Genomic DNA, 15968 nt, shown 5'->3' with positions numbered 1-15968 from the left:
GATCCTGGTACAAGGCAGCAGGTACCCCAGGATCCTGGTATGAGGCAGCAGGTTCCCCAGGATCCTGGTACGAGGCAGGAAGCTCCTCAGTGTTCTAGCACACGACTCTGGCCTCCCCAGTACTCTGGTACAAGTCAGAACGCACCTCAGGTTATCACTTCAAGTCCGTCACTCCCAGCAGGCATAACGACTGGCAGCCGTCTGTCCTCTTACCTGAAAGCCATGTCAGCAGCCGCTGGAAAGCGAGTCGTAGGTGAGTGACCTTATGCACAAATGAAAAGATTTTGTGGTGTTGTTGAGATTTGCTGCAAGGGTGTCAACAAGGATATTAAAATATAACAAAGTATTTTAGATAAGTATCAAGTCAACATCAAGTATTACTGTACATCATAAGTCTTAAATAAGTTAATGAGGCAAAGGTAAGGCTAATTCCTGGTAGTTGTGTTGTAGTGATGACCTACAACATTTTTATTGGTGATTATAATGATTGCCATGGCCATAATAGAGCAAACGTTATTGTAAACTGGCCATTGCCTTGTTATAGTTCACCTATAAACTGCTTCACACAAAAGATATTTGAGTTAATGTGCAACTTCCTTTATTATTATTATTGACGATTCTTCATTGACACCAACCATTGTTCTTTATATGAAGCAGTTTTCTTCATAATTATAATTATCATAATCATAATTATAACAAATCATCATACGGTATGGAACTGTGAAGGTGAAGAAGAGTTATGCAAAACATGCAAGGTTGAGAGAAAAACATAATAAAACCGAATGCGACACTGATTCCTCTTTCCACATTATACCAGTATGAAACAATTAAACATTTCCAGAGGATTAACGGCTTTGACTCAAGTCCTCACCCCAACGTTTGGTTGTGTAGGGCGGCTAGTAAAGAAGCATGTGTCATAGTGTGTGCGTGTGTGTGTGTGTGTGTGTGTGTGTGTGTGTGTGTGTGTGTGTGTGTGTGTGTGTGTGTGTGTGTGTGTGTGTGTGTGTGTGTGTGTGTGTGTGTGTGTGTGTGTGTGTGTGTGTGTGTGTGTGTCTGTGTCCCAGGTCTGAAGTCGATGCTGGCGTGTCGGTGTAGAAAGTCATCTCAGAGGGACACAGTCTTCCTATTCTACATGTGTCGCAGCTGCCAAGAGACTGTCCAACTTGAACACATCTGTGAACACATCATCAGCATCGATCACCAGTTTCACTATATGGTCAGTGGCCTCTCTAGTACTTAACTCCTACAATTATGTCATGCTCTAAAATCTGAGTGAATTGAATGGACTACATGCTTTTGCCACCGTTTAGCCAGCATCATTATTCAGTTAATCAAGTTAGTATTATTTGTTATCAGTGTAAACTTAGGCTGAAATATATGATAATGACCCAGATACACAACCTGAAAAGAAAAAATGCACAAATGTACACAAGCCCCCCCAGGGGCCCATGGTATTCTGGGTTTGTGCCAGGTTTGTTGTGGATCGGAGCAAAGGCGCACCTCACAAGTCCGGATGTTACGTTTCTGACATCCACCACCGTCCCTCTAATATAGGATATAAATATTTACTAAAAATAAAAGGATTTTGTTCAACAATTGCTGATGTCACAAATAATCATCTAAAGGCTGCTATATGACAGTAGAACAGTGGCATTTAGCCACAAAACTGTGGTGGTTGGAGTATTAAATAAAGGCTGCTCCTGAAGTGTATAGCCTCTGACAAGGCAGTTGAATCGATGATGACACAGTTCACTTCATCAAGCTCAGTTTATTGCGTGCCTGTAGGTTACAAATAGCATAGCAGAAGCAGTGCTCACAAGATCATCTGCTCTTTACAACACACATCTCAGTACTGTATATACTCTTTCTTTTTTTTATTAATTTTCATCCCACGATTTTGCAACCCATTTTTCACCCCTGTGTCAATTATCTAATGTGATCCTGGGCTCTACACAACCTCCGTCAACCTAGTCCCCATATATGGGGGACATGGGGAGAGCAACGGACTTGAACTCATGCTTCCTTCATGCCTGAGTGTCCAAGTTGCTCCTTTACACCTGACAGGGGGGGAGTTTCCCTGGTTGGACGTAGCGCGTGGAAGGAACACGTTATTCCAACCAGTTCCTTTCCCCTCCATCAGGCGCCCCGGCTGGCCAGGGGGAGGCAGTTTAGAGACCAGGATTACTGCATGTTTTTTGTGAGGGTACCTACCCTAGGGGACACGGGGAGAACATGCAAACTCCACACAGAAAGGCCCTTTCGCCAACCCCGCCTTCGGGTATGGGCACTGATGACGCGGAGGAAACACGCCGCCAGCACCCACAGCGTCCCGAGCGGGAATCGAACCCAGGACCTTCTAGCTGTGAGGCGACAGCACTACCAACTGTGCCACCGTGCCCCATATACTCTTTCTATCAGTGCCTTTTCTATCAGTGGTTAGGTTTGGCCCCCTCCTCTCCTTCGAACCGGGTCAGGATTATTTGAACACAAACACATGATCCCCTCTAGCGGTACTGAGTGACCTGACATGAAAGCTGCTAATGTCTCCCCTGTGCCTCGCATGCTTCATTTCCCCAGACTTTTCCAATCTGTTATTGCCAAAACAGCTATTCTCCCTCTCATTTCCTGTAACCTTGATCGTGTCCTGCCAGACTCTAACCAGACCATAGGCCTTATCAACTCCCATAGGGGAGTTCTATAACAGCTTGTGAACTTTTTGTCTTGTACTACATCTACTCAGATTACTCATTACACACACTCCCCTTATTCTATGATCCGTGTATGGTAACAACTGCCTAGCATAAAGATTTTGTTGATGTCTCTGTAGACTAGAGGCCTTAATTGGCATTCTGCCACTTATCTCCCTATTTTAAATTGAGTGCCCGACTCTCCCTTTTCTTTTATCAGAACAGTAGCTGTGTTGAGCTACGGGTTGAAATGTGTCTCTGTTCTGTTAGTGGGAGAAGTACCCCAATATAATGGCTGGAATCTGGAATCTGGAGGGCATGGGTGTGGAACAGAAGAAGAAAGGCTTCGAGCTTGCCGTCAACGAAGTCGCCGAACGGGAAGAGTTTTACCAAACGGACATTGAGGTAACCAGTTGGAACGTTGCTGCTGCAGCCTGCACCACAAACATATTTTTAGTTGAAAACTGGACACAAAATGACAGGTTTAAAACAATAAAAGTAAAACAGCATTGCTCTTAGGTTGAGCACACACAGACAACCACGTGTCTCCTTCCCTGCCTGTCCTCCCTCTCCCTGTGCCCCCCTCACACAGTGTGAGTATGTTTGAGATACCTCATATGGCCTTTTAAATGTTACTTTTAAAGGATTCAAATTCAGAAATAGCAGATCTACAACCTAAAAAACCCAAAACGTCAGCTATTTTAGGGATGTCCCGATCTCATACCGATACAATTTTTCCCAATTTAACACTTATGCCATATCACAATAGCACAATATCCAAAATCACAGACAATATCCAGTCTAATATCATGATATGGATATAATATTGACATTAGGCACTGTATGTCCTGATCGTGTTTTTTTTGCTCCAGATCCGATTCCGATCATTTGAAAATGATCGGCTCCAATTTCCGATCGCGTGAGCGGATCGGGACAACCCTAACTTTTTTAGCTACTTTTGTGTTACAAAGTAGGGCATTAAAGTTAGTGTACGTGCTATTTTTTCTCTCTCCTGACTGGATAAAATTGGTATCCCGACTGAAAATGCATTTTCTGTTTAATAAAGAGCTGGAGGGACTTCGAGACAAACAAACACTCATTACATCAGAATATATTGCTATTTAATACTTATTTTAACAAAGGAATATCACTTGCCCTACTACGTTTTGTTTTAAACTTCTAACCTATTGTAATGTTTCTTTTTTAAACTTCAAGGTTAGACTGCTTGACACGAACTCATATGATCGCGTCCAAGTGGCTTCATTCGATGAAGGTAGTTCTTAATCTTCTTTCTCTCTCTTTTTGAGCGATGCTAACCTCTCCAACATGTGGCTTTGTGTGTGTGTACACTGTAGGCTATGTCTACCCCCACCCATGTGACATCATGTACTTGATAGTGGGTGCAAAAGTGTCTATTCCCCCCCTCCCCTTGTGATGTCATGTACTTGATAGTGGGTGTGACAGATCACTCATCAGTCGCCGCTCACTTCACACAAGTGTGATTTTAACCGTAAACTAGTTAGTACTTGCTGCACCCAAGCCGTGCTACTCATATGCTGAGTTGGTGGCGCCCGGGATCGAACCCACAACCTTGTGGTCGGAAGGCAAGCGCTCTACCGAGTTAACTACCCCTGACACAAACAGCACTACTAGTTGCAGACCGACACATGTCAGTCATTCTTGTGTCATCTCCTGTGTATCGAATTAATTAAACCCAAGAGAACTGTGACCTATCGTCCTGTCTTGTAATTGATTGATTACCGAACATTACACACATTAGTGTGTAATGTTCTATTCACAGCTGTGGTCCTTGAATGTGTGGTGTTGTAACTGTAGTGGATTGATTGTTGTCTGTAGGCATCCACATACTGGAGGACATCTGGAGACAACAGAATGTGACCTCCTCCTGTCCACCTGCTGACCAACAACCACCAGGTGAGAACCTCTCTGTCTACAGACAAGCTCTATGATTATGATATGTCCCAGCTAGTGACACCGTTGAAGTTCATAATTGTATTAATTTATCGTTGTTTCCCATACAGAATGGACAGACAACAAAGAACGTGTACGTTTTAAAAAGAGTCTGGCTGAGACGACTCCGACCGGCGTGGCCATCGTGAAGACTGAGCCGATCCCAGAGCGTCTCACAACCCTGAACGCTCACAACTCAAACGTAACAGGTGTGTGAGGTCAACATTACTCTCAAGTCCCAGCACATCTAATTGGTCCAATTGGTCTAATTGTCTCTCTGCTGTTTCCAGTCACCATTAAACAGGAGGTGAAGCAGGAAGACCACACCCAACCCTGTTTCTCTGGACATAATGGTAAATAGCTGACACTTATACTGGAACACAACTTGTATTGTATTGAAAATGCTGCTGTTTTGAGCAACTTTACTTTTATAGAAATTCCAAGGTTTGATTATGGATTAGATTCTCAATGTTTATACTCCTATACTACGGTTGAAAATACTATTTATATGTCATGAGGTTGTATTCTAAAAAAGAAAACCACTCCGATAAGGCAAGGCCTTATTTCCATGTGCATGTGTCCCGTACACACATGGGAGAGATGGAGGGCTCTATTTCCATGCTAATAGTCCGGCAGCCGGGCTTGTGGGGTGGGACATTTGGTATATAGTCTTTTTTAAAAACACTCCTTGGCCATAGCCGTCATGACAAATGTAATGAGATCAGCACAAATGTGATGAGGTCAGCACATTTTGAGCACATTTGGGCAAGTGGCTATGGCTGTTTTTTGTGCAAAACTAATGCTTGGAATGGATTCAGAATCATGAAAACCCCCTAGTTTGACATTTTTGCTTTACATAGGATATTAATGGTAGGGTCACAAGAAACCCCTATAAAAAAAGATACCGACAGCCGGTCAGCAAGTGGATTCATGAATGTATATATAGACACTATTTTAGGCCAATAAAAAAAACGATATACCAAATTTCCCACTTTAAAAAAACATGGGCGACACTCCACCTTGGAGACCATTCTGTGTTTTGAGATACCTCAGACTTGTTCCTTCTTATTGCTGGGAAATATCCCTGAAGAGTTTCTAATACATGATAAATATTTAATCAAGATCCTCTTAGCAACAAGTAAGAAAGCGATCACGCGACACTGGTACCAACAGGACCCACCAACGAAAGAACATTGGATGGACATTACTGAGGAACTGTATGTTATGGAAAAACTAACATTCATACTTAGACTACAAGAGGATAAGTTCTATAAAAAGTGGGAAAAGTGGGATCTCTGGGATCCTAGCGATAATGCAAGAGGATTTCAATGAATGTATCTTGTAATATGAAAAATGCAGCTTTGTATTTTGTTTTTTGTTTTTGTCTTCCTCTTTTTGTTCTTTTTTTTCCGTATTGTCTTTTTGTTTTGTTTTGTTGTCTGTCTTTTCATCAATAAAAATTAAGTGGAAAAAAAACAAAAAAACAAACATGGACGAAAATAGAGCCCGGAACCTCTGACCCAGTGCAGTTGTCCTTTATATTGTCGCTGTCAGGCAGATAACTCGTTTTTATTTTTCTTGTTTTACTTACCAATGAATGACAGTCTGGCATGTATCCTAACATATTTGTATTTTGTTCTTCCCCAGACAAGAGACAAACGGTGAAACGTGTTTTGGATGATGTCTCATCGAATGGAGATGGAGAGACGGTCAAACGACAAAGAATGTCAATGTCTCCCGATGGCCGCGACACACATGACAGACCTTCAGGTCCTTATTCAGACATCTCATCACCTGCCGGCCAGTGTTCTTCTCCCCAAAGCCAAATGGCCAGAGTGAACGTAGAAACCACATCGGTACCTGCGCACCGTGAGCCTTCACAAATGCAGCTTCGGCCTAAATTAGAGAAGATCTTGAAGTCACTTAAAACCTTAGTTTACGCTAACTTTAACCTGGAATGCTCTGCAACAAAGCCAGTCTCAGCTGCATCTACTGAGCCGTCAAACACTCCTTCGTTCATAGATTCTTCACTGGCTGAACACGAGTCACGCCCCTTCCTTCACTCTACCCTCTCCGAGGTTACACAAGCCTCGCCATCGCTGATGTTGACCTCTGTAACCGCTGTCCCCCTGTCCCCTACAGCCAACAAAGATCTGCCCGCTAGTGAACAGATAGCATCCATCTTTGACATGAACTTTAGACAGTTAGCATCTTTGGTGCTTACCAAACAATTAGGGACGGATGTCTCTCACAGCCGAGCAAGCCCTGAAAATGCTGCTGAGATCACCGCTGCCATCATCGGTGATGTCCAGTCTCTGGAAAACCACTGCAGAGCAGCCAACCCTGCCAGTGAAGACAGTCCTGTTCCGTCGAACCCACCTGCAGCCAAGGCCGTCGGTTCCACTGAGCTACAGCCCAGGGGAGACCAGACTCTTCAGTTGTACTGTAATGTGAGCATCAACGTGGGTGAACCCAGCGCCACCCTAGCCACAGTCATTAATCCAAACGCTGCTGCTATATATAACACCACTCCTTTTAATTTCGGGGTCGGTCCATACATGGGCAGTTCCATGACTATGGTGAACCCAAACCCAACTAGCCAGAGGTTTACTGATTCTGATTACAGAATCAACCAGTCCACCATATCAACGGGAAGCCCCTATAACTCCCTGCCAGCTGCAGGTTATGGCACCCCAGTTTATCCTTACGGTCAAGTCACCCACAACCCTTATTTCCAACATGGATATCCATATGAAACTGGAACCCAGAGCTCTTACTTCACACACGGGTGTCCGTACGACACTGGACCTGCGAGTATTACCCAAGCTCCAGATCAGCACTCTGTGTTCTCACAGTATGTCGACTACAGTTATGGTTCTACTGGAGGAGGTGTCCTCCAGTATCCCACTGCAGAAGCCTGGCTTGACATGCAAAAATGGCAGCCGCAATAATGGTAAATTGTGCATTTATAGGCTAGCGCCTTTCATCCAAAGCGATATACAATGTGCATTGCATTCACCCATGTTTCTCTCTCTCTCTCTCTCTCTCTCCCCCCGTCGTCCTCAGACGAGCCTTCCATCGCCGCCAGTCATCCTGATTCTCCATACATCTGACCTGCTTGAATGTGCCCATTCATTCATGCATGCATTCACACCGACGGCGGAGGTAACCATGCAAGGCACCGACCTGCTCATGGAGGTTCAGTGCCCAGCTTGCTGAAGGACACTTTGACACCAACTCAGGGATAGCCCATGGATCAAACAGGGAACCTTCCGCTCTACCTCCAACAACCACTGCTGCCCCATGTTCCCGGTAATGTCATCTTTAGTTAGGCATTTACTGTTCAACAGTTGACATTGTAATTCCTCTGACCCTAACCTCTGTGCCCACAGCATCAACGTTTAGTTTCAGAAGTATTCAGATTCCTTAAAGAACTATTAGATCGGCAAGTCCTCAAAAAAGGCCTTAGTTTTTGAGATACCCCTACCCGAGTTAGAACTAAACGCTTTTTTCTTATCTTTAGGATCTCCCATTAATTAACACCTACCCCAATCTCTGAAAAAGGCCAGTCTGAATAGGGCAAAGGTGACACAAAAGCCTATAACTTGAGAATGCTCACTCTTATCTTCATCATATTTGCTAAGGTATATGAACCAGGAGTCTACCCTACATAAGTACCTAATGATTATGAAATACTGAAATGTAGTCCTTTAAACATTTAGTTTAGCTACGTACACACAGACTTGGTGCATTTTTAGATAGATGCGATGGTGTATTATTCTTCTGGAGCCATAGGATCAGTCTATTGTAATCAGATGTATGAATTATTAAATGATGAATGTCGTTTAGCCCTTCACTACACTGTCAGCTAGATCTGGTGATAAGCTTTTCTTTTTTGTGAGAGTGAATGAAGCAGAAAGAGGATGTAGATAACCCACATCGACAGGTGGGTGCTGGACAAAAAATAGCCTACTTCCGTTTAAAGATGGATAGAGCCCGCACAACAGAATAGGTACAACATGGAACCAAATTGCACAGTCTCAGAGTAAAGTAAGTAGCCTTGCCGAGCCATGAGGCCCATAGGGCAGGAGCCTATCTCCTGTTTCTGTAGCGTGAGGCAGCTTGATGTACAAGTACACCCCCTGGACATGACGCTAGTATGTCGCAGGGATTTACCCCCAATCCAACCCTTGATGCTGAGTGTCAAGCAAGGAGGCACTGGGTCCCATTTTTAGAGTCTTTGGTATGACCCGGCCAGGGATTGAACCCGACCTCCCAGTCTCAGGGCGGACACTCTAACCACAAGGCCACTGAGCTGGTTATTATTAGTCTCAGAGTTACAGACCTGTTATGACTTATGGTAATTCAGGGCTATCTGTGTGTTTCTGGTAATATTGAATTTTGACAAAAATGTCCACCGCAAGCCAACATGGGGATGACCCCTGATTACAGAGAAAGTATCTGTTATAGTTATACAGTAGTTACTTTATGCACAGACTACTACGAAACAAAGTTAAATAAGCCCCCTAATGTTATACATAGGCAGAATCTGTTTACTTACATTCTTGGACCCACACCAAATGGACCCATAGCAAAAATGTAATTTTGACAAAAATGTCCACCGCAAGCCAACATGGTGACCCCTGATTATGTGAATTAGAAGGAAACCGTGTTCCAAAGTTTAAACAGCACATTGCAGGACCAGATACTAGAAAGGGTGCGCTATGAGCACAGATCTCTGCCAGGCTGGGTTATCTACCCAGGGCTGTGTCAGTCGTGGGGTGCAGCCATCAGGACAAAAGGAACTAAATGTATGCTTAAAGGACTATAATTCAGTATTTATCAGTATAATATCATATCTCTGCTGTCCGGAGGAAACCTCATGACTCCAAAATGTTCATCTTTCAGGAAATGAATAATATACATTTTTAAGGAAAATTAATACAACTTTATATTTCTTAAACGATGCAATAGTGCCTCATCAAAGTTGGTGTTGTGAAATTAGATATTGTCAATTACTTGCATGAGAAGGAGAGAGGAGAGAGGTGGTGGAGTTAGCTGTTTTAGCAGACAGTTTGAGGGTCCAATGGAGTTTAGAGGTTTTGATTTTCGAAACAACACGCAGACGTAAAGGGTGTTCAATAGCACTGATTTATGGAAAAGAAAATCTAAAACCTCAAAAATGGAGTTATAAGGTTTCCTCCAAACAGCAACAATTCTGTTTAATTAAGTAAAATACCTCTATTCCAAAAATGATACTTGAGTAATAGTATGGAATCAAAATGTACTTTCAGTAGTAGCCTACCAAAGTAAATGCACTCAAATTTTGTCAACCTTTTTCAAACTTATTCAAAAACTGCAAATCTACAGTAAGCTGAGAAGCTTGTTGTGACTTGTGAGCTTGTAGGCTACTGTAGATCGGCTATTTTCGAATAGCCAAAGTGTAAAATGGTTTGAGTGGTTAATGTGTTTTGTAATAATTTTGTTTGTTTTTCATATAGATACAGTTTGTTTACTGAGACAATTTGTTTACTGAGACAGAACATATTGCTAAGATGAAAAAGTATGTTTTATTTGTTTAATAATCAACCTTTAACTGGATATTTGAATGTATTTGATTTAATGTGAAGCAAAATGTATTTTTTCACTCTTTCACTTTTTTCAATAAATAATATTTGATTTAACCCTTATTTTTTTAATTAAATTTTTATTTTGGCTTGTTTGCCTTTATTGATAGGACAGTAGACTGACAGTAGACTGGGGAGAGAATTGGGGAGTGACACGCTGCATAGGTCGTCGGGATCGGGATTCGAACCTGCGACACGCTGTCAGGCTGGCATTGCAGGCCAGATGTCCCCTTATTTAACCTCTATAAACTGCTGGCAAGTGTATTTTGGCTCATTGTACTGATAGGACTTTCTTTGCTCTACCTGAACCTGAGCTGGATATGAATCCAACTAACTGGTCAAACCTCTCCGCTCTAGTTACTAATTGCGATAATTATAAAGATACATTATTATCATCTCTGTCGTTTGGAAACCTCACATGTCCAAAACTTTCAAATTCCAATTCAAAAGCATAACAAATGTCTAGGTCTAATCATCTCCTATAGATAAGTGGTAAGGGGTGGCACAAGATAGGGCCAGTATGTGTCTAGCCAAAGCCAGACTAAACAGTTGCAACAGTGGTGTTGCAACAGTAACATCAGCATAATATTTGCTCTCACACAGTTGTATTGTCATTCCATACAAGTACAGAACGAAATTTGATTACCCAGGTCACAAGTACAGATCACTAGTGCAAAAGGTCACAGTTCAGGGTCTAGAGCTAGAAGGTCCTAAATTAACTTAATTAAGCAGTCACCGTCTCTGTCATGTTCTTTCTTAATTTTACAGAGTATAGAGATCGACTACTATACAATCAAATACATCTGTATACAAGATAATTTCAGATTTCAGAGAGGGAGGGAAATACTTAATGAACTTAACTACATTAAAACATTTCGCGGGGCGAGTTGGTAAAGGGGCGAGTCATTTGGTATTCGTTAATTTATCCCCCATGACATCAGACTTATGATGACACAAACTTGGACTTCTCCTGCATGATTTCGGGAACTTAGGTTCTGGGAAACCTGTTGGTGTTGCTTTTTCTCCCTATCTGTTTGTTATTTGTTATAGGGGCACTTGCCACTTTGCCAACCTTCCAAACTGCTGGCTGGAACTACCTTGGACCTGCTAATTCTGCCAAGAAGCTGCGCTATGTTTGACATGCCCGAGTATTGTGAGGCCTATCATGAGTCTTCCTCTGCACATTTGACCTTTTCTGCCACTACAAACAAGTGTGTGTGCGCGTGTGTGTGTGTGTGTGCACGTGTGTGTGTGTGTGTGTGTGTGTGCGTGCGTGCGTGCGTGCGTGCGTGCGTGCGTGCGCGCACGCACGTGTGAGGGGAGGACCCTTTTGGTATTTGCATCCAAGGTTGTTGTCCTCACAGCCACTCGACCCATTTTCTAATTGAACCTTAAGTGAGCCCAACCGGGGTTGCATGCCTGTTGCCACCCATAAGCCCCTAGATGCTATAAAACTATCTCTTTAGATGTATCACTGGTGATAATCTCAATGAAGACAAGGTTTACTGCTGGCCCTGTCTCTGTGGAATGATATTGTAGTTGAGAGTGTAGCTCTTGGAAGCTCAGGGATGATAATACACAGGTGAAATAATCAGGCAGGAATGTATACTCAGCTTAGTAGGGTTTATTCAGCAAGATGCGTAGCATACATAGTATCCATACGATATGGTAGAGGCACACACTGGTCCTCCAAAACCCTCCTTATTTATACTCTTAAGGCGAGACATGTAGGGGAATAGGGGGGAAAAAAATCACACCCGTGTGAACTGAGTGGTGTAAGGTCTTATATAGCCCTGATCAGCTGTGGTCTGACGTAATGTCTGACGTAATGAAATCACACCCGGGTGAACTGGGTGACCGTAGCAACCGTGCTCATTTTTTGGTACGAACAGACAGACAGACACGTAAACTAACAAAGCCAGTCGTAGGAGTGGTTTACACCACTCAAAAAAGTTAACTAATAGCTATCACAATGACATTTCTCCAGTTGATTACTTATATTAAAACTACGATTTTTTGTATTACAAGTTTTCTGAAATTATATGTTTAAATATGCAAATTGGGCATTATATGTGCTAATTTGCATACATTTCGGGACGATAAATCTGAAGATCGGATAAAGCCAGGTTCAAAATGATTGTTTCATTTTGTTGACATATTAGAGACAAAGAAAATTACAGAAGGGATTTTAGATATCTCTAATTATCACTCCACAAATCAGAAAATAGTGTCAACAGGCATACAAAACCCAATTTTCCGCATGTTTTTAGGTATAAAATGTGATGTAAATCAGGCTGTGAATGATATATCAACAAACCCATCTGTAAATATCTGCAGAATATAGAACGGAATAAGTCTGAAAAGTTTGGTGTATGTGAGTGCAACTGAAGTGGAGATTATTTGTCCCAGGTATGAGGAAAAATCATTTTGAGTAAACAGCCTTTAAAGAATTGTATTGTAAAATATCTCATCCAAACCTTGGCAACAACATATAATGCCACACACACACACACACACACACACACACACACACACACACACACACACAGTTCTGGGAACTCAGATTAGATCAACATGCTACATCCTGCTGTCGGGTGGGTGTACTGTTACCTTTCAGGAAATGTGTTCTAATGTAAGTTTTGGACATATAGGTTTCCACCCAACAGAGACAATATGTTTGTTTACAAAGCACTCTTAAACAAACAAACAAATAAACAAACAAACAACCTCTTCTTAGACAAACAGCTTTTATCAGAGCAGCTCTCATTTCTGAGTTCATGATGACATGTTTCTCTGCTTTCAACTCTGATATACTTTAAGTATATGTTATGGTTATGGTAGGGTTGCTGGGGTCGATAAAACCCCAGTGCACCAGTATCTATAGGCTATAATTTATGTGCACCAGTTGTGGACTGGTGGTAATTTATGATGGAAGCCGGTGCGGTGCCTCTTCAAGGACTCCGACCCCACTTTGAGGACCACTACCCTGGCCTGACCCTCCTCCAACCTCATCAATAGCCAAATGAAAGCGTTCAATTTTGAGCTGCATGCATGCATGTGGTGTTGTGGTCTTAAATATACTCTAAGGTTGTGGTCCGTTCAGCAAGGGCGCAAAGCAAAAAGGGAACATTATCACTGATCAGGATCACTGATACCACGTAACGGATACACTATCAAGGGGAAGAACTAGGTTTTTTTTTAACTACACAAATTTGGGCTACCATGACGTTTCCATCCAGGCCAGCCCACTGAGCCCAGCCCGCCCATGCACATTGCACAAAGACTCCGCTACTGGTGGGTGTGTGTGTGCCGTGTGGGGGTCATAGACTGTAGGCCGGGTGGGGGTCGAAGTTACTAGCCTTTGTGTGATATAGTCTGGTTTATTAGCCAGGCTACGAAGTTACGCCATTATGGTCTGGACAATCGGATTCGGAATCAACCGCTGGTTTGACTCTTTTACCAAATTGCACGTGTGACCAGATCTGACACGTCTTGCCGTCTTGGCGTCTTCTCTCCACGGAATAAAAACACTTCGATCGATGTTGGACCATACGGACCGTTATAGACAGTTTAAAGTTTACAGAGCGATTTCTTCCGGATCAGCATGGCGTTTCCAGGACTGTTAGTAGCCTACAAGTAGGTATGCTACCGTTTGGTTTTATTTTTAAATGTCTCACACCCAATCTCAGCAGGGCAGACACTCTAACAAAAATAATGCTTTCGCTTTAAAATTATAGTAAGACAGGCAGACAGCTCATTACACCACTACAAGTGAAAGTGATGTCCAAACTCCATCTTGTTTGTAGGCTTAATAGCAGAGCACTTGTTTGCGGTAGTGCAGGGGTTTGATTGATTGAAATTTGTATTCATGGTTAGTAGACAGTAGAATCATGTGGTGTCTCAGTCAGAAAGAAACACAAAGGCGCGGACCATAGTCGAAGTTTCGGAGCAGAGGCAGCGCTTTGTGAGCTTGGTAGGTCTGGTCTGCTTCAGTTCTCAGTTGACATTCTACCCTGAATTGACAATAACAGACTGAGTGAGTTCACTTGTAGTCCAAGGAGCATGCATATGAATGCACAGGGTTAGAAAGTTTTGTGCTTGTAGAGTGGCTATTTTCAAAAGATTTTTATACATTTGAAAACTTGAAATGGGATCTTCTGCACAATGAGTAAAGTAAACCCTTTCATGCCATTTTCAAGTACATTTTTAATTCCTGACATTTACTTAGTTGTAACAGAGTATTTCTATATTGCTATTGATACTTTTACTTATTGTAAAACGTTTGAGTACTTTTTCCACCACTGTTCCTCACTCATTTGATGTGGACTGGCTCCAGTGGTACTTGAGCAGTGACCAATCACCATGTCATACACGCCCAACGAGGAGCACCTGGTTGGTCACTGATGAAGATTGTTTAATTGGTAAATGGATGTCAGCACAGGTGGTGTTTGATTTGTTTGTGACTTCAGTTCATGTCTGGATTTGAAAGGGTGTGCATCTGGGAACACAAGTGAGTAAAGTTTGCGTTTTATAATGTTTATTATGATGACTTGTATTTGTTAATGTTTTATTTAAGTATAGCCTAAATACTAAATAGCTAATGCTGATTTGTTTGTGAAAGGCGAGCTACACCATGCTTTTTTTTTAAAGCACGTTTGCGATGCGTATATGCACAAAGACACACCGCACTTTTAGATCCAGTCCTATTTTAAAGTGTGCGTATGTCGGGTTCTCGACATGCTTGGTGTAAATTATACTGTAAGCTACACTGTGTAGCTCGGCTGTTAACTTTATTTTCATGTAGAACCACACACGCCGGTGTATGATGCATACACCAGCACATGATGATCATGTGACTGTGCATATCATTGCTGTCGGGCAGAAACCTCTTATCTCCATATTCAAAAATCACACCCGTGTGAAGTGAGGGGCGCTAATATATTAAAGTCTAACTCATGTTGATTAGGTGATGTAATGGTGATGTAAAACAAACGGTGACAAAACAAACATTAAATTATCTTTATTGTTAATGGCATTTAATGTTTTTTAGGGACAAGATGACATAAGTTTTCCTTTCATTGTCTGGCGTTTTTAAAAACAAACATTAAGCCTGTATATATTAGGCCCTCAACAACCCCCCCAAATTTGAATATGTTATGTATATATCCAATTTAAAAAAATGTTTTTTTTTGGTAAAGGAATGCCCTACTTGATCATACAGCGTCACACAAAAGCATCAAAAGTATCATATATGCAACCTCGAAAGCTCAACAAAACCGTGCTGCGCTTTGAGCTTGTAGACCTGCTACTTTTTCTATTTTTGAATTTGATCCTGAAAAGTAATTTCTGGACCTATGAGGTTTCCACCCGACATAAATGTTATATTAAGTAAATACAAATCACACCTATGTGAAGTGAGGGGTGCTCTTATTATCATCGTACATCATCTCATTCCGGCGAATCAGAATTTGCGAACTCACCTTCATCTTCAATGTTTGTGTTACGCAATGTTTGTATTTACACAGACACTCAAAACTGGCCATTCATTATCAATGGCATTTAATGTTTGTTAGGACAAAGTTTGTGTTTACATGCACACTAAAAGCTGGACATAGGAGGGGCTAGCGCCCCTCAAAAACTAAAGGGACATTACAATTCCCCATATTGTTACTTATATGCAATT

At 42.1% G+C, this 15968-nt stretch overlaps 2 protein-coding genes across 11 annotated transcripts in view; both read left to right on the top strand.

The window, feature by feature from the left end:
• The window catches only part of LOC306938378 (uncharacterized protein), a 50137-nt gene extending 39814 nt beyond the window's left edge, over positions 1 to 10323 (top strand). Inside the window, exons 36-44 of one of the 4 annotated variants that reach the window (XM_079522532.1) lie at positions 1 to 253; positions 1065 to 1216; positions 2958 to 3092; positions 3903 to 3960; positions 4545 to 4622; positions 4730 to 4867; positions 4949 to 5011; positions 6306 to 7611; positions 7725 to 10323. The exon at positions 1 to 253 is cut by the window's left edge and continues 818 nt beyond it. In XM_079522532.1, coding sequence (XP_079378658.1) covers positions 1 to 253; positions 1065 to 1216; positions 2958 to 3092; positions 3903 to 3960; positions 4545 to 4622; positions 4730 to 4867; positions 4949 to 5011; positions 6306 to 7609 — 2181 coding nt within the window. In that variant the 3' untranslated portion in view covers positions 7610 to 7611; positions 7725 to 10323. Of the gene's footprint in view, positions 254 to 1064; positions 1217 to 2907; positions 3093 to 3206; positions 3281 to 3902; positions 3961 to 4544; positions 4623 to 4729; positions 4868 to 4948; positions 5012 to 6305; positions 7612 to 7724 lie in introns of those variants that run through there. The other 3 variants (XM_079522533.1, XM_079522534.1, XR_013791717.1) reach the window with 3 other exon arrangements.
• A 3283-nt stretch (positions 10324 to 13606) lies between these two features.
• Positions 13607 to 15968, top strand: part of LOC306938377 (uncharacterized protein) — a 49207-nt gene continuing 46845 nt past the window's right edge. For 5 of the 7 annotated variants that reach the window (XM_079522531.1, XM_079522529.1, XM_079522530.1 and 2 more), the window contains exon 1: positions 13607 to 13925. The gene's annotated coding sequence lies outside the window, so the exon portion shown is untranslated. Of the gene's footprint in view, positions 13926 to 14748; positions 14796 to 15968 lie in introns of those variants that run through there. The other 2 variants (XM_079522526.1, XM_079522527.1) reach the window with 2 other exon arrangements.

This window comes from Electrona antarctica (genome assembly GCF_951216825.1).
Source record: "Electrona antarctica genome assembly, chromosome: 15".
NCBI classification, from domain to species: Eukaryota; Metazoa; Chordata; class Actinopteri; order Myctophiformes; family Myctophidae; genus Electrona; species Electrona antarctica.
Note: the sequence above shows the minus strand (reverse complement) of the source record. Positions and strands in the feature narration are given on the sequence as shown.